This window comes from Streptopelia decaocto (genome assembly GCF_964273445.1).
Source record: "Streptopelia decaocto genome assembly, chromosome: 4".
In the NCBI taxonomy this organism is placed as follows: domain Eukaryota; kingdom Metazoa; phylum Chordata; class Aves; order Columbiformes; family Columbidae; genus Streptopelia; species Streptopelia decaocto.
The window spans coordinates 56,734,477-56,754,026 of NC_138658.1; the positions used below are offsets into that span (position 1 = coordinate 56,734,477).

Consider the following 19,550-nt stretch of genomic DNA (forward strand, 5'->3'; position numbering starts at 1 on the left):
TTTAACCTATTTCAAATAAAGAAGAAAAATACAAACACAAAATATATTTGTGTGTCATGCCAGGTCAGAAGAGTAATCAGCATATTAGTAGTGGCTAGTTCCACTAAAATTACTGTGAATACTTACAGTAGGTAGAATTTTTAAAAAAATTATTTCACACCCATTTTAGATCTAAGGAGATGCACACAAGTATGTGTGTTAATAATGGTCTTATGTGGTGCAAAAACTGGCGAGTGACTGCTGATCCATTTAATCTGAAGGTCTTCTATGACCTGTATTATTAGCCTTGTAGAAACAGGGTCTAAGAATATATGGAAACAAGCTACCTATTTATTTTTTTTGTGTGTGTGTGTAATATTAAATAAAATCTTATTAAAGGAAATTCTGTTCAATATTTGTGTTATGCAATTTTGTATTCTGTTGAAACGTGCAAGAAAAACGTGTATACATTACATAAGCATTTTTAGAAGCATTTTTAAACAGATACTTACAGATTATACAAAGCAGTAACTGCTGTATACAGTCTCATAACAAAGTACTAGTTCGCATCTCTCCATATTACTTAAATAATTAAACATAAAAATGTTCAATCATTATTAATCTTTGATTTTAATATTTTCTTTCTAAAATGTGCCCATTCATCATAACTGCTATACACAAACTAACATTTCTTGAAGAAAGTAAATGTGAGAGGACAAAATGGCCCATAATGGCACATCCTACTACATGGAGAAGTAGAATCAAAATATAAATGTGATGAGTTGAGTTGATTTACCAACCTCTACTTTAGGCTGTTTAAGGTTATTTTTATGCAATTCTTCAAAGCAAGATACTACCCAAATCTATATTGTGACTATGGTATACTAGAGAGCCATCTAGACATGCGTTAATGCCAGGTTAAACAGCCAGGGATTTGAATGCATTACCCCTCCTTGAGCTGTCCTTGCCGTGTTGTTTGATTGTCACTTTCACCTGAATATCTGAGCTCAATCTGTTGTTACCACTACAGCATCAGCTACAAAGGACTGGTTGAAGTTCTGCACGTTTTGTTGCTTTTATTGCACAAAAACCAGTTTCATTTCCTCTTCCTTTTAAGAAGCACTCACATGAATCATTACAGCTCAGACCTCTTGCATATCACAGTAACGTGGAGTCTTTTTGACTCATCTTGATCTGCTAGGTGAGTATCATACCACTGTTTATCAGACCATTTTCTACCTAGCCTATATATTCTGAGTCTGGACATCATTTAGTATTGCACTTCTCTCAGTTTTAATGCACTTGTGTTTCAATAAAACCTGCATTATATCTTTGACGCAACTGAAGCAATTGGTAATCTACGGCATTGATGACAGAAGACTTAGTTATCATTCTTTACACTCTCAAGAGAAGGTTTTGTGTTTTACTTGTAATATTCAAATGTCATTCTGTCATCCATTGTCCACCCTTTCCATTCCACCAAGCATTTTCATTAACACAGCCTTCCATTAATACTATTAGTTTTTAACTTTGATCTTAAAAATTCCCTGGAACTGGCATATGCAGCATATCATATGCAGCATTTGCTGCAACATATCATGTCATTACAAAAAGCCCACATCAGTTCCTTTGGGCATTCAGCTGAACCACACTGGAAAAAAAATTGTGTCATCTGGGCTTGTGAACTGTGCTACTGTGCAAAATATAACTCAAGGTGTGTTATGAGTACATGTGTGTATCTGTGAATATACTAGTTTTCTAAGCCAAGCCCCAACACTTAGCAGTTCCCCTGATCCATTGTGTGATCTTTGGCCTTTTTGTTATTACCATCTTCCCAGCTAGATGTTAGTCTTGCCCAAAATAATGATTTCAACAGTTTATCATTACTATCCTATAGTATATGTGTTACTAATTGTGTTTATGTTGAAGTAATCATTACAGAGAACAAGAAAGGAGAGAGACACAGCAAGAACACATATGTTCTATGGATAAAACAGAACCAGAGTTCATGAATCATAGGAAAATATGCCATGTTTTGACTGCAGTCTCAGGCTGAACGTATTTCTGTTGCTTCCAGCCTCAGATGAGAGTTGAGAATATTAAAGCTGTGATCTTCACAAAGTGCCTATTAACGTTTATTTCTTTATATTTATCTCTATATCATATGATTTCTGAAGAATTGTCCTGGGAGGGGATCAGCAATATTCAGATGATATGTTTAGAATACATTTTCCCTGACCTGTTATCCTCAACAAGCCAGACAACAGTCAAACAAAATGAGTGGCTTAACTCATGCTTCTGCAGAAGGGAAACAACAGCTTGTTGTGTTCTTTTTAATCAAGCTTGTTACTATGGAAGGAATTTGCAACCATAGATTTAGGAAAATAAAAATCAGTGAGGGGGAATTAGACATGCAAGTAACAACTTTTTCTACATGATACAGTATAGTCAGGCGGACAGTATAATTAAATGCCTGCTATGGAGGCAGAAGTGGCAGGCAGATCTCTTGTCTCTTTGGTTGCCTCCCTCTTTTTTTTTTTTCTTTTTTTTTCTGTTAAAATTGTTTTGATCTTAAGACTTTTACCCCTTTTCTTTCTTATAATACGAAAGAACTTTGTTGCTGCTTCTAAGCCTACAGGTAAACTTCTCTTCTAGTTAGAGTATTGACAGGAGATGGCTTGTACTCCCCTGTCTGTGTAAGGGGGATATCCTCTGGATTGCCTTCTTCATTTTTGCTGAAACTAGCCGCGCTGAAGGTCTCATAGGATGAGGTCAACTTTTTGTTAAGGAGGTTTCTGTTGCGATCACCCATGAGGGAGGCTTCTCCATTGGCCAGCTTTTCCTGACTGCCTCGTTCATCAACAGGCATGAAAGTGGAGAGTTTTGGCTGGCTCTTCTGCTTTCTTTCAGGAGAAGTGCGAACTGGCATCCAGCAGGAGTCCGAGTGGCCATATTCATCACATTCTCGGGTACACTTCCCTGTCAGGGCTACATCTGGCAGAGGCCTTGAATCTGAAAGTAAAATAGAATTGTCTTTACATATTAATAACATTGCAATTACCTACAGTGAAACTGAGAATCCTTAAATTCACAAAAGGTATTTTTAAAGATCTTGGTAAGAATGTTGCAGTAAGTTCCTCAGTAATAGTTTTTCAACATTGTATGTGCCCATAGGCAACAAGCATATATTACTTATCCTCAACCTCAATAACTGAAAAATAAGACTATTAAACCACTTCCTGTGCTTGTAAATCAATCTCAAAAACATTTGGCATTAAGTACTGAATGAATTTTGATGTTTGAAAGAGTCAACCAAGCACTTAATTCCATACTGCCAATTTTCTTGGAATTATTAAAAATACCTTTCTTTGAATTTTTTTGTAAAGAAAAGGCCTTTAATTTGTATGAAAGGAACATGAAAGCTGGACCCTGCAAATACTTATGAACATGCTTAACCCCATGCTAGTGAGCAGCTCTGTTATTGACAATGAGACTCAATTTGTACATCATGTAAATATCTGCTTGTATTTCTCAAGATTGGGTATTCATTGTTAGTACACAATATGTTACATAAATCATACAATAAATCATTAGTAGGAGCATACAAAAAAACCTGCTTTGGGTTACAAATGTAATCTAATGTGTACAGATAAAGCTATTCTGTGTGTTGTGTGTGTGTATGGAGGAACAGGGAGAATCTGAGTGCTGCCTGAATAGATGCATTAACATTTTCTGTGTGACTGGTTGTGTTAGAAGGTGTCCTGTTCCAGATCACTATATCTAAGCATTTTAGCTACTGTACTTCTAAGAGCTTTTACTGAAAACTAGCAAAGTTCAGGAGTCTGCAGGATTGACTCTTACCTGGTAAAAACATAAATATATTTTTAATATTTGTATTTTTATACTTGTGTTACAATTGAATTTAAAAGCTACCTCAACTATTTAAAGCACTGGGTAAAATTCTAAAACCTTGAGTTTATTCAGTTATACTGTAGGTTATGGTCTACAAGAAAAAACTGGGGCGACCTACAAAGTAACAAGATGATATTCAAACAATTAAAGTTGTGAAAGAAAAAAATCAACAATAAATTAATTTTTCCAATTTTTTGGATATGACTTTCATATGATATATTTGATGAAACTTTCAGGTTTCTTTTATAAAATTTCTATTATCTTGAAAAAGAGCAAGGAACTTCAACATGGAAACACTGTCAGGTACTTCACAGGGGCTGTGGCAACTTTCTACTTTACCCAAATTTATGTGAACAGTAATTTTTCCAGTAATAACCCTTGCCTTATAAAATATATTTCAAAGGCCTATTCAGCCTTCATTTTGTTACTTCTATTTTGCCTATTTTTTTCTTTGATTTTGGCTGCTAGATAACCTTCTCAAAAAGTGAAAATTCCAACTGTGAAATTCATAAAAAAGACCACTGTTGAGGTTTAAAAAAATAATTAAAAAAAAAAACAACCAAAATTTCTTCCAGAATAAACTGGTTTAATGTAAAATATTTACAACAGGTGCTTGCAGAGTAAGGATATTTCATTTCAACATCTGCAGATTTAATCCTGATAGAATTGTAAAAGCTCTTGAAAGTCAAATTTATGTTCCCCCTGTCTGGATTTTTTAAATGCATTTAAACATTCATTTAATTAGAAATTTGTTGCAGTATTGTAAAGAATATGCATATTTTTATTATTATCTGTTGTCAACATTTTTATATAATCTACTGTATGTATTCTAAATACTGTATAATATTTCATATTTCAATATGTCTCTGATTTTAATTAGGAAAACAGCACTGATGTCGAGACAACTGAGTAACTCCGTAGTTGAGATGTATAAGGCTGGGAAGAGGGAAGTGAGGAGTTCTGAGTTGCTTAGTGTTTGTTTTGCTGTTGTGTGTTTTGGTGTGTTTTTTGTTTGGTTTTGGTGGTAGGCTTTCTTTTTAGTTTTTTTTTAGTTTTGTTTTTCAGGGGTTTGGGTTTGTTTGTGGTTTTGTGGGGTTTTTTGTTTTTGTTTTGTTTTGTTTTTTTCACTTAGACTCAGTCATGATGCCCATATTTTTTCAGTGAAGAATGCAAAGACTATGGACAGTATCAGTTTTCAGATGACTGTGTTCTGGAGCTGTAGACAGAAGATGGAAACTGTAACAGGAAAATTCTTTATTTGTCAGCTAAATCTAGTATTTTTCTGGCACTCCTTTAAGGTAAGAAGCATGAATAACTGCTGAGCTACACTCAATGTGCTCTGATTTTTAAACAGAAAATACCTCCCCATATTTTTATAATAGGGCAAATCCTCTTCACATCTAAATCTCAATAAACTCTTCAAACAGAACCTTATTTCCAAGCAGTGACTGTTAAATATTATGCTTCCTACTAGTATTTCAATTATTGCTCTGGTAGAATATTAGCAAATGTCTGACCTTTACTTAAAAAAGAGGAGTATGTGTTTATTGAAAAAGGATCTTTTGTTGTTTTTATTTTGTTTGTTTGTTTGTTTTCAAGACTGAAATAATTAATGTCTCATTATATCTGATGGTTTCTTTTTAGTGCAAATATGTCTTCAACTAGCATTACTTGAGTTGATAAAAATCCTTTCCTTGCTACTGATCCTTGAATCACACACTTGAAAATTTATTATTTTGCATTGTAGTGCATCCTATGTTCAGTTCTGAGCAAATATTAAACTCCTTGTCATAAACCATGAGGACTTGCTCTGCAATTCTGCCTTATAGTGCTGTTTTATGAAGCAACAATCTCTAAGTCGGCATGTGAGTGACATACCCTGTTAAGTTATGTGACAAACCTTATCTTCACCCCACAAAAGAGCACAGGGAGGCAGTACCAGGTTAATATTAGCCCAAGTTTTACCCTGACAGGCTCCTCCCAGGCCTATCAGTCTGTCTAAGGTCTGTCAGTCCAGGCCCAGAGGAGCACAGGGGTATACAGTGGCAGATAGGAACACAAATCAAGGACAACCAACTTGTGTGGGCCCTTTTCAGAGCTATCCTAGCAGAGCCATTAGCCCCAACATCCAGGCATGAAACACACCACCATGAGTCATTGGCATCTGCTCTCCACATCACCTTTCTGTCCGACAGGGGGATTGTTGCCTAGGTATGTACATGGTATACGAGGAAAAGCAGTTTGGTATAGCACAGGGCTTACTGTGCAATATTTAGGGGAGGAACCAAAGGAAGGACAAGGGAGTGGTTTAGGTGATTTTGGGAGGAACAAAAGTGGGAAAAGAGCCAGTCACATGTAAACAGGTTGCTGGCTAATAAGCTTGTCCAGTTGTGCCCTGTGTCTTATCAGCACCATCTGTCTTGTCTTCTTATTAAAGTCCTTTCCTCCTTCCTGTATATGGGCTGTCTATTATGTGTGCATGTATGCCTGTGTGCATGTCCAGTCTCACTAGTGGACTTCCATCCTGTCCTGCAGAGATAAAAGCAGAATGAGGCCCCTGGTGCTGCCTCTGTTTGTGTGAGTGCTCTGAATGTCTGTGATTTGTGTGGTAAACTGTATATATATTTGGTGTATGTGCATGGTCTGTGTGTAAGCCTACTGGGAATACATCTGCATCTTTGCCACTCGTTGAATCTGGGGACATGCAGCAGCAGCCTTGCCTCCCTCATGCTGTCAGATCCAGTCTGATATATTTCCCTCTAAAACACTCTTGAATTAGTATTTGGCACATACCGTTAATGTAGCCTTCTAGTCCATTGTTTCCTTGCATCAGTTCTAAGAGCTTTAATCAGGACAGCATTTAAGCACACATTTCATTTAACATGTTTTGAAGCTGTTGTATTTAACTGCTCTTCTATTTGAAAGATGGACATAATTTCAGCATTTGGTGGGGAGGGGAGGCAGTGCAGGGAACGATGGAACTTTTTGTGTGTGTGTTGTATCAGAAGATGGGTAAAACACCCAGTGCTGTCAGGACTAAACTATTACTAGTACCTAAACAAGTCAGTTAAGTACAATTTATGTACTTTCTATACACTGCAGTAGATAACAGAGATTTAATCTTAATTCCAGATGAACTGCCAGACTGCTGTAGCTACAAAGTAATTAAACGTATTTTTGCTAATTCCCTGAACCCAGAGACCCTCTTTTGCAGAGTAGTGACTTTATGCTCCTCTTTTTATATTATGGAGCCCATGTAGTTGTGAACAACCTCTGAATTTGGAGGAAAAAAAAAAAAAAGTTACCTTGTCTTCCAGCATAATTTATATCCAAACATACCTATTTTTAAATGACATGTTTTTTTTAAATACTCCTCAGTCTAAAAGATGAACACTTTAGTAGCGACCTCACTGCTAGCTGACAAGCCTAATGGAACATGACACAGCAAAGAATTTGTCAGCACAGTTGGCAAATCATCAAAGAAGACTACAATAGATTTCTGCCACGGTTACATATCTGGAAACTGACTCAAGTAAGTGCTTAAAATGCCAGATATTAATAAACATATTTTATCATATACAGAAATTTGTAGATGTGGTGTTAGGTTTTAACTGTTTTTACATAGACTATGCAAATTTAAGCTTTTATTTGCAACAAATATGATTCCTTTTTCTTTTATCACAGTAGTCTGGAACTACAGCACAGAGATTCCTTACAGATCCTCAGTAACTGGAGTTACAATGGAAGACGTTATCTAAGTTTTTGTCAAACATATCCTCTTATGGTGTTTCTACAACAGAACCAGGTGACACTTGACTATTTATAAAGCCATTGTAAAACCAGTCCCTAAAATGCAGATATTTAGGCAAGTTCTTGGGTAAACATATAAATGGAGATTTCAAAAGTGAATATTTATAAAGCAGATTTCACTTGCGACTACTCAGATTTCAACTTAAAAAATTGCAGAACACTAATTTACAGGGTCTCACAATTTGCTTTCTCATTGTATCAAACACAAGCTTCCACCACCATTTCCAGAATTAGCTGATAAAAGGGTTTTTTTTAATTATAGTTATCATTAATCCAACAAATCTTTAAACATTTATTGCTAATTTATGAGACAGTGATATCTTATGTTTCCCATAAAACTTTGCACAAAAGCATGCAAATGAATGGAATTACTTATATGCATGCTCATGTTTCTGTTGATTGTAGCTGGCTGTTGCTTTAGGGCTAGAAAGATTGCTTGTTATCAGAAAAGGAACGCACCTACCAAGCCAGTGTGGAGATAGGAAAATATCATGCTCTATACTCAGTTTAAAGCTAAAAAAATTAACAACCAAAATTTTCCATTATTTTCTCTCTTCCCATTCCTTACTAAAGAAGGTCAATATATTCCATAAAGTACAGAGAAAGTATTATGAACATAGTAATCAACAAGTATGTGTTACAACCTATGTGTCTCTTTGTACACATACATGGCAGAAATATAATAAAGGATTCACACTCACTCTGGCCCCACTCTGTACATTTTTTAACAATCATTCTTGTACAATATATTTTACACAAACCCAGCATTATCAATTAATCATGACATGGTCCTACCACATACAAAGATGCAAGGAGCTTTTCATTTCCTCATCTTTTATAAAGCACACAAAAAACCTATGGTAACAACAGACTTTAGATGTACTTTAGTAGTCAAGAGCTCTGTTCCACTTCTTGTCCGTGGAGATGGCAAACCCTGACATCCTATCCAGACAGAATAGCTTGAACGTTCCCAGAAAGAACTCTCTGCCCAGAAAGCTTTCATAGCTGTAGACTTGGAGGAGTACACAACCACAATAGCTATACAGTACTACACCAGTGCAACCGTACTTGTGTAAACCATACAGCCTGGTCCACGGGATCCAAGTTGTCATTGGCAGATGAGTTCTAAATTGTATCTATGACAAATCAATAACTACATGCAGATTTTGCTGCCTTTCCCCACTGAGGGACCTATAACATCTCTGCATGGCTCCTGTTACTGAGGATCTGTAAAGAATCTCTGTGCACTAGTTCCAGACTACTGTCATAAAAGAAAAAGGAATAGTAATTGTTGCACAGTAATGACGCAGACTGTGGTTTCGATGAGCCAGTTTTTATCCCACCTTTTCTTGCATTCTGTACACAAATATAGCAGAGGACCTTCCAAAATTAAACAGGAGTCCATTTACATAGTTTTTATATTAAATGGTTGTCTGTCTTATGACTGCATGTTTGGAGACACAATAGAGCTTTTAAAGCATAACAAGTATTGACTACCTGATCAGAAAACAATAATGTGAAAAACAGCTGAGAGGGTACATCTTGTAGAAGATCACTGTTTAAGGAGGGAAAAAAAGCTAAACTATAGTGATACACAGCTACAGCAGCATTGTCTTTGAAATTCTTACCTCCTGATTGCAGTAATACAGGAACTGCAACCCAGTTAGTGCTGTGGCATATTCTGACATGCCAAGATACTATTAAAATACTTAAACATGTTCGAAGGCATCAGCAACTTCTTTCTCTGCACCTTAGGCTAAATACAGTTAAACAGCAATTGAACATATCTCAAGAAGCATTTAGTGCCCCAAGGCTTGGACTGCTGTCATTCTGAATGTGGCATTATCGTGTACTGCAGAGATAGTGCATGCCATCTCTAAAACAGTCCTACTGAATAAAGTCAAACACAAATCCTGTGTTTGAGACCTGCCAACTGCACTAAAGTAATGAATATATTAATTGCTTTTGGACTAGAATAATTTCATGTATATTATGCTCAGTTTTGAAATTCTTTTCAGTGCTTAAGAAATACCTCAGAATACAGAAAGGCTTACATGTACATTGAATGAATGATTAATACTGCGATAGGAACTATGACAGAAGGGTATAAAATAATGACTACTGAACCTTTTGTTATACAAAGAAAAAGGAACATACAATGAAAGTGATCATTTTCAATATGTTACTTGACAAATGGTAAAATAAAAGTATTCCTTAAATGTTTCCTGCTGTAGCATGTCAAAAGTCCAAGTATTTAGCTAGTTTCAAGAGAGATCAGAGTGGAATTTTCAAAGCAACCATGAGATGTTAAATAGTCCTCTACCACTAAAACTAATAAAACTAAAACAAACAAATAAAGCACCACCACTGTAAGAAAATAGAAGGAGGTGACCAGTGCTTTAACATCTGAAAAAACCTCATGCTGGATGAATGAAAGTGAGTTAGCCAGAAGAGAAAGCAGAAAGGAGAAAACAGCACTTTTAATGTGGCTGTAGTAAAGCAAGAGTGGAAAAAATCTGTTTTGCATGCCCATAGTGGAAAGAACCAAAAGTAATGACTTGATTGCAACAATGATAAATCAGGTTAGAAATTAGAAAAAAAGCTTTGAGGATAAATAAAGTGATGGAAGGTTACAGAGTCTCCACCAAAGGGTGAGTTTTACGAATGCCTAGCAAAACATCTCCCACAGCTAACACAAATGTGGCTAATACTTCCTTGGAAAAGGAAGGATGCACTGAATGACCTCTAAAGGTTCCCTTCAGCTCTGCAATTCTGTTAACATGATTACTAAAATTTAATATTTATATAATATATAATATTATAATATTTAATATTTAACTCTTTGTGGGTTAGGATTCTTGACTTATTCAGTAACAAATCAACCTTAGAAGTTGGGCTTAGGTTCAGTTAAAAGTCCATCCTCCTTAAATTTTTATGCTAATAGAATTACAAGCAAAAAACCAAAATGGTCAGACCATTTAAGACAGGTGCTAATCAAAGGAATACAGAAACAAAATGATAGTAATACTAAAAAAAGAATCACTCTCAAGTTCTAACACAATAACCTATCATTTATAAAATCTTCTTTCCTGAGTCCCCACACACCCATTCTACTTTACAGTTTCATCAAAAAGTTAAGGATTGACTTCTTCTTCTACCTGTACTGGTGCAAAACAAATATCATGCCTCCGAAGTCCATTAAACCTGAAAGTGGTGTAAGACAGACTGTAAACCAGGAAATTTCAACACTGTTTACCTCATATAAAATTTTTTGTTTGTTTACTCTTATATAATAGCTGCCTCTGTTTTAAAGAGAACAGAGTTAAATAAGTAAAAGAATGCAGATATTTCCCTTGTTTAATTAAACAGACTACATTAGAATATATAGCTATATAACATGTCTCAGATACGTAACCAAAGAAATATTATCCAAGTCATAAAATTCCTTGCTTAGACTCCATAGTTATTTCTATGACAATTGCTTCCAGCAGGTTAAGGTAGAATATTCTTTAATTCTTCCTCTAAATATAGAATAATTCCACTAAAAATTTTCTTACCTAAATCAATGATTGTACCAGTAGTATTGCATCTTTGATCTTCAACAATTCATCAGTTTTTCATAATTGACACAGAGTGTTTAGATGAAAAACAGACTAGTTGTACAAAACTAGCTGTACACTTTCAGGTGCAAATCTTATTAATGACTCAGTTGTCAGTGGAGAACCATAATATAGGTTGTATAAAATATTATGTGTAAGTGAAATCAAACAGTCTTACTACTACACAGCTACTAATTTAAAGCCCTGATTACATTATAATAGAAAAGGAAACACATCAGAAACATAAAGTTTTCTCTTGATTAAGTTGTATTTATCCTATAGTTCAGATTTTTTTACTTTGTTTTTGTCCACAAGACCAATTGCATCTATATAATGAGGACCAAGAAGTATGAGCTTATGTGATACCAGGGGAGAGTACTGTACTAAATACGCCATGCTGAACTTAAATTCCCTAGATTTTAATTTTCTAGATTTAAATGCAATTGCTACCAGACTCCTTGTAATCCTGTTAAATCCTTTCATAGCCTGATTTACTTCTATCACTGAAATGGCAACATATCCTTCAGAAAAGTAGGACTTATTATGGCTTCCTGAAGTAGCATAAACTTTTAGATGTAGGAAACATTTAAGCTGCCTAATTGTTCTGCCAATCTGATTCTAAAGTATTAATCTGTCATTGTGTCAAGTTACATACCTTTATTTTTTTCAGTAAAACGTGTCAGTGCTTAACAAACTCTGAGCTGAAACAATTTGTGGAGCAATTAGAATGTCAGCTCTCCTAAAGATAACTTAAGAAAAGTCTGAATCAGGGCTCAAAAGTAGACATAATTTCCTTCATGCTTATGCCAAAGCGATGGAACTGCAGGAGTTTTATGGGAACAGAGTAGCTAGCAGCCATTATTGGCTCATCTCAGCTGCATACTGTGCCTCCCCTTTATTTTATTTTATGGTGATAAAGATTTAATAATGTATTTTCTTCATCAGGAATAGACACCAGTTGGGAAAACTAGTGCTCTTGCAACAGAAGAGAAAAACAAGGTTATATGATTTTCTCACCTCCTCCTCCAATTTATGCACATCTCATTCAAAAGGGAACTTCTTTTGGAGATACTCCAGGTAACATTTTCTAGGGGATAGTAATGAATGCCTTGCTTCCATTTAGAAACTAAAAGCACAATCCCAAAAGATGTTCAATGTCATTACATCTCATGGATATCTCACAAGTATCTCAGAGGATATACGGAATCTATAATGCAAGTTGAATATACAGAAAGAAATCAGTGACTTGACAGAGTTGTAATCTGTTTTGCAAGATTGATATTTGTTGAAGTGATATAAAAATGTAGTAGATACGACTAAAGTTTTGGTTCAGAGGATGACTGATTAAAATGACACAACTCCCCCTACACACATAGTTGCTTAATTATTTACTATAAGTAACGGAAGAGGGTGGACAGGGGGAAAAGAAAACAAACAGCAAAAGTGAATCCCTTGTGGCTATGGACAAGAGCTCCAACTAAAATAAAGTTCTGGTTGAATGTTTCTGTGTTTAAGAATTGGCTTTAAGGGACAACACTGATTTCTTTCTTGAATATCTTTCAGTGAGTTATTTTTTTTTACAGAATTCTTCTTTCACATGAGATACTAACTTGAACTGGTAATCATGATAGCAGCACTGTATTCCTGAAAATGAGATGCTTCTTACAGTTCTTTGTGCAGCAATACATTGCTGCATATGTAGAATAAAATATTATATAATCACATATATTAAATATTAGTAATGCTTTCATAAAAAAGGAATTACTCATTTTATCAAGAGTTTTTCTGTGACCCATGTATTGTTTATTTTTTCAGAAGTCATAGACCCTCAAATGTTAAACTTGAACCTTAACTATAAAATGTGCTGAAACTCTATTAATTTATATTATGCTATTTTCAAATCAGAGGAAGAATAAATTTCTCCGTGCTCTGCAAGGACATGATCATCTAAATACTGTAGAGCTCAGTACGAAGCAGAAACAAATTACTTGTGACTACTTGTCTTTTCAGCAGCTGTCAAGAAGTTGTGTTGTAAGAAGAAAAATAGCATTCATGTGAAGGATTCATTTAACCTTTTATGTCACATAAAGGGAACCTTATCCCACACAACATGCTTCTCTCACAACACACATACTCATTTTTAATTTTACTTACTTAATTGTACCAGCAAGATTTGGAATACAGAACCAAATTTAATTCAATTCAGTGAACTGAAGAGTACAAAGAATGCATTTTCATTCCTTTAGCAGAAGATCTACATAATACATGCTAAAAATAGAAATAAAAAAACATTTTAAGATCATTGTATTAACGCACAATTTTCTTGTTTGTATAAATATACTCCAGATGAAATGTGTTATCTTATAAAATAGAGTGCTTATCTTCATTAACCATGAAGCATAACAGAAATATAAAATCATAGAACTTAGGAGTAAATGATAATACTTTCACCTGTCACAGGGAAATTAATTGATTTATTGATTCACTAGTTGCAGGCTCTTGTCTTTTATTTCATGTCAGTGTCATGAGTCTGGTCAACTAATCTGGAACCCTCAACTTGTTGTTGTTACTGTTTTTGTAGTATATATGTGGATAAGTCTTCACACCTTAAAAAATTGAGAGACAAATACAGAGAGAGAATTAATCTCTCAGTGTGATTTATGTCCTGCTTAAAGGGATTTTTTCATTAATTTTTTTATTGATTTTTCAGCTGTGTGTGCAGATTACAGCTTGCGAATTAATTACAAACATGAGCTCAGAATGCTTACATACTTATGACAGATTCATCTGGGTTACAGTCCATTAGTAATTAAGCATTAAGCACAGCTCTAATTCCCCTTGTGCATGTACAGTAGATAGACTGTAATCATGCACATGAATCATAGGGATGTTGTACGAAAGGAGATCAGATTATCACTGTTTATCTCACTATAGAATGGAAAAGTGTAATGATAATTTTTTATAATGATGGCTAGTACAGAAAAAGTTTGAATGAAACAAAACAGGGAAGTCAAAAAAATAAAGTTTTACATGCAAAGTCTAAGCCTCTTAGTAATAGTAGTCCCAGTCCTCCTTATGGGAGGAGAAATCTATGGAGCCTGTAGTGTGTATCAGTTTTTTGACCCCTGCCCTTGACCCTAAGTATCCTACAGTGTTTCATTTACTCAACCCTTATAGGAGATAAGGAAGTAGACTTCTTACCTTACAAATAGAAATGTATCTTGATGAAAATTAAAGGCAAGGTTGGACTTGTCTAAGCATATTAGTCAGGACCTATCTCTCATCTCTGAGATGAAGATACTGGGATTTTGGTTGCTTCACCAGCTATGAGGTAACATTTTCTTCATACTTCCCAAACCACTTATTTGAATGGACATTTGAGCGTATCCCTCTACAGATTTCTTGAGATATTGTTACAAAATATGTGAAATATTTCCTAGCCCCAAAGTAAAAATAAAATCATTTTTGCCAGAAGTTACTCCAGTGGAAGTACTCTTTAACAAATCCATTCTCTTGGTTTAAGAATGTTTCTTATTACAATTTGTATGCTCTTTTGTTTTGCAGCACAATATTAAAAATAGTCACTATGCTTTTGCTTCGCTTGGTTACCCAAGTGTATACCCATAAAATTTTAATCTCAGAAAATATTCCATTATTCCTCAGTTTGTGACATTTCCAGATTTCTTAAGAGCAGTACATACACTTTGGACTACTGTTTCACAGCAAACATCTACTTTTTCAAGAATGAATCAGATAATCTCCAGCTTGTTTCACTAATTTGAATAGCAATAAGTCTCTTACATTATTAGTTTATGCTTTCATTCAGACTTCAGTAAAACTGACAAAAGATTTTAAACTGGACAATGTTTAGGTAGGAAAAACCTTAATTATATCTGCTAGGATAGCATAAACCCAGTCCAGCGGTAGTGCCTGTGAATGTAAAGCATTGTGCACTGGAGTATAACTAGTTTCTTCATATAATAGATTCACTACCGGATGGTACAAGTGGTTTCTACTTGGGTCAGCTTCGAAGCTGCAACTCGAAGTAAAAATTGTGTGCCTAAATATCAGTCACCTGAGCAATCATAGTTTTCAGAGAATGGAAGTATTCCAAGAGAATTATTCAAAGAGAGTGGTGTGCTCCTACCACAGCTGAATGAAGTACTACCAGAAACTGGGGGTCACACCTGACTATTTCATGGTCCATTAGCAGGAGTTAGCAGCAGAGAGAGCTGATAAGCATATTTCATGCCCCTTTGTAAAAACAGCACCTCTGATAGGCATCCATTAAATTAGGCCTAAACTAAGCATAGTGGATAAACTCACAGCCCACAGTGGTGGACACCAGTGATAAATTTATGAAACTTACACTTCAAGTTAATTAAGTTAGATGGACTGTTAAAGCATGGACATATATAGATATATTCTATTTTAAATTAGAGAAGAGTGGCTGACTAGATAAAGTTTACAATTATCTGTTTACTTTTGAGTGATATAGATAGAAAGTAAATGGAAGAATGTATTCTCAAGACAAAAGTTATCAGCATTACAATTAACATTGATTTTATTCTGCTCTTTGTGTGAAGATAATTTGAGAATCTTATTTTTTATTAGACTATTCATGTATACTCTCAAATACCTTTCCCACCAGGTATGTGAAAACTCATCGGTGCAACAAACAGTTGAACAAACTCTCAGTGCATGCTTTACCCTACCATAGACATGAACTGTAATTGCATAGGTGTTAAGTGTTGTTAAACTTATTTTGTGCTGCAGGAGAAGTATTTTATGGGGTTTCTCTGTTTCTATTTGCTGATACTTTTAGTCACTGAAAGTAGAGCAGGTATAAAAAGAGGTCAAACCGACAGCAAAACTGAATCAGGGATTCTCATGCCAATGAAATAATAAAAAACAGCAGTGTTCTTACAGCAACATAAAAGAATATCAGTAGGAAAAAAGGTGCTGAACAGCTATTGGGAGGAAGTGAATAACGCATCCATTTCAGGAAAAAAAATATTTTTCTGCCATCACAGATAGCTTTGTGAACTGGATAAATTAGAATGCCCTTTAAACAATTTTCATGCTTCAAGAAATGTCTGTGGGAGACCGGTCTTATTTTCCTTTAAGAGTTCAAACTTAATAGGTTGAATTTTACTTGTATTCTCTACACTTTTATTTCTCATGCCTATCATTCCCAGATCAAATCTGCTATCTGTGACATGTTTCAATACTTAATATGAATGTTTCCCCCCACGACTGGACTTATTGTCTCAAACACACACATCCTTATCTCTCTACAGATAACACTAGCAGAGTACAAGTGACGTCCAAATAATTGTCAAAGGATAATAAAGATTTGCCCAGCTCTTCTATGTGTTTCAAAACTAAATCTGTAAGTAAATGTGTAACTCTGTATCAAAGTAGTTTACTAGAGTATCTGATTATCTTCCATATAAAATGCTGGATACTGCATCCAGAGAAAGATTAAAGAAACAAGTTTTTTTGCTTTTATGACTGATAGCATGTACTAAACCCACAAGTTTAAAAGTCACAGGAGAGATGCTGTATCAATTAAATTCCAAGAGATTATAAGATTTTTGTCTGTCACTAAGCGATTCTATGGACTTAATATTTTTTTACACCACCATCTGTCAAAACTCAGTAGAGAAATATCTTGCCTCTAGTTTAAATTATTTGAAAATAATTGTATCTTCTTCTAGAATAACAAAATAGCAAGCTGTTACAATACTTATGAATGTCACCATGCTATAAGAGAATGATTCTTCTTGTTAACTTGTAAAATTTTTATTCATAGGGAGGTTTTATTCTGAATTAAGATTTACAGAAACACTTTAGATTAAAATTTCAAGGGGGAAAACTGATGGAAAAGGATAGAAAGAACAGATCAGAAATAAAATCTCCTTGCTAATATAACAAAAAGCAAGTATCATTTAACTTCTCTGTGGTTAGATTCTCTCATTTATTATACTTCAGCCTATGAAAATTAGTCTAGTTGCAGGCATTTATTATTCTGCAATAGAAAGCTTATACAGTTTTCTACAATAATTTGTATATTGTATTTTCCTTAGGAATTTAAAAATTATTCTTAAGACCTCAGCTACACAAACTTGTCAGAGGAGTGAGCAATTATTCTAATTATAAATAGCTAGAATTTCTCACTGGTTCAGTTTTTCCTAATCTGTCTTTCAGGGAAATGCAGTATACAAGCAGGCATAGATTTCACAAGATGCACTACATCATTAGCACATGGCATTTAGAAATCCAGTCAATCCAACTTCATTTCAATTTCTAAAAAGCACGATAATTTCGCATAGTCAGGGACTGACCTCATACTGCTTTGACATTCTTTGAATCTGGTACTTATGTCATCAATAAGAAGTGCAAATTCAAAGTAATCAACTACAGCTAGTGGCATACCAAAAATCTGAAATTAATGTAAAGCGTGATCCATATCTGTTCCAAGGATAGGAACCAACAATTTCAGTTGAATAGAAATGAAAGATCAGGTCTCTCGAGATATCTGTGTTTTGCATGTTAACTATTAAAAAGCAAATGAAGATTTATGCAACTTCAACCTCTTTGCTAAGAAATTGAAACCAATAGCATGAGCAAACTATAGATAATTTCTGTGTCCAAAAATATAACAAATGTTCCTCAAACACATACATTAAAGATAGTACCAAATTTTTTCACTATATTTGACTGCATCTCTACTATTAATGTTACAAAGACAGAGATGATAAAACACCATGATAGACAGATGGTACAATTTAAAGATTTTTTTTTTCCTTCTAATCTGTCATATAAATACCATATAATGTATTTTTCAGCTCAAAAGTATAAAGTTGCTCAGCAAAGCTGCTCAGCTGTAGTGCGTGCATTTTTCTGACTGAGGTGTTTTAGGTCAAGTGGAACTCTGTAGGAAAAGGAACATTGCTCTTTTCTTAAGAGCAACTAAACCTGCTTAGCTGAGAGGAGTTTGTGTAGTTCAGAGCAGGACCTGTGCCCCTGGCTCCAGAACTCTAAATTTATAGGTGATGGAAAACAACTTCAAGGAGACTCTAGAGTTTCCATATAGGAAGCCCCTGAAGGTTGTTTGAATAAATAGTCTGGAAGGAAAGGATGTTAAAAAGGAGTGGTAAGATGCATTTTTAGACCACCTTATTCTGTACAGCTCAGAAGTTCTTTGTTTTCACTATTAAAGAAAAAATATTCTTAATCTTAATACTTGGTAATCTAATAAAGTCAGGCTTTGGAGAATAGGTTGCTTTTGGCCTCTTTTGGAACATTAGGAAATCAACAAGTACTAATTTATAAAGAGAGCACAAAAAGACAAAGCTGAAGGTACCACCTATGGAACCACACCTGTTATGATTTACCTAGGGGTTATAACCCTAAAAGTTCGTTAACCCAGAAACTTAGTCCGATGAAACAAAATAAATTCTGTCCTTATTCACAAAACTTTTGTTTTGAAAGTGCAGTGATTTAACAGTTGATGTTATTACAAGGTTCAAAAGGAATAGGAACTTGACCTAGGCCTTAATCAGGGAGCAATATTGCAAATAAGTCCATACATAATTTGTAGAAAAAAACAATTTTTTTTTTAAAAAAAGAAATGCCTACTATGATATATCATTCCCGGTTTACAAATATTATGTTTCTCCTTATTAAATATACAAATTGCAAGTTATATATGCCTAGTTACTTGTGGAACATGACTGACAGGCTGTAGAAGGGCATTGTATCATATGAGACTACAGGGGGAAAAAGAACAAAGCTAATGTTTATGGGGTGGGAAAACTATTTAGTAATTAAGACTAGTTTTTGCCAGTTTTCTCTGTCTGCTATGAAAATAATATAAAACCAAAAATTACAACTGTGGACTACACATAGTGTTCTACTTTGAACTTCTTCTGTCTTACTAGTCCTACTAGGACATTGTCAGGTGTTTTTGGTTTTGCAGATTTTATTTGTTGTTTTTCTTTTTTAAAAGGACGGCAAAAGAAGTTTAGAAAGAACATGAAAGAGGCACTCACGCAATTCAGTTTCCCTACCTATTAAAAAAGAAAAAAAAAAAAAAAAAAGAAAAAGAAATCATTGAAGTTTAAAGGAAAAAAACTTTTACCCAAACAGGTGATAAGGAATTATAATGAAATTTATGTAGTGTTTTGAATAGCCATGCCAGAGAGTAAACCTATATTACTCCAAATAGGATATTTACCTCCTTCA

The 19,550-nt window shown here is 34.6% G+C and overlaps 1 protein-coding gene across 3 annotated transcripts in view; it reads right to left on the reverse strand.

Moving 5' to 3' along the window:
- Positions 1 to 2,611: 2,611 nt before the first annotated feature.
- Positions 2,612 to 19,550, reverse strand: part of PCDH7 (protocadherin 7) — a gene marked incomplete at both ends in the record, with an annotated part of 262,681 nt that continues 245,742 nt past the window's right edge. For all 3 annotated transcript variants that reach the window (XM_082050611.1, XM_082050610.1, XM_082050609.1), the window contains one exon: positions 2,612 to 2,991. In XM_082050611.1, the coding sequence (XP_081906737.1) occupies positions 2,612 to 2,991 (380 nt within the window). The remainder of the gene's footprint in view (positions 2,992 to 19,550) is intronic.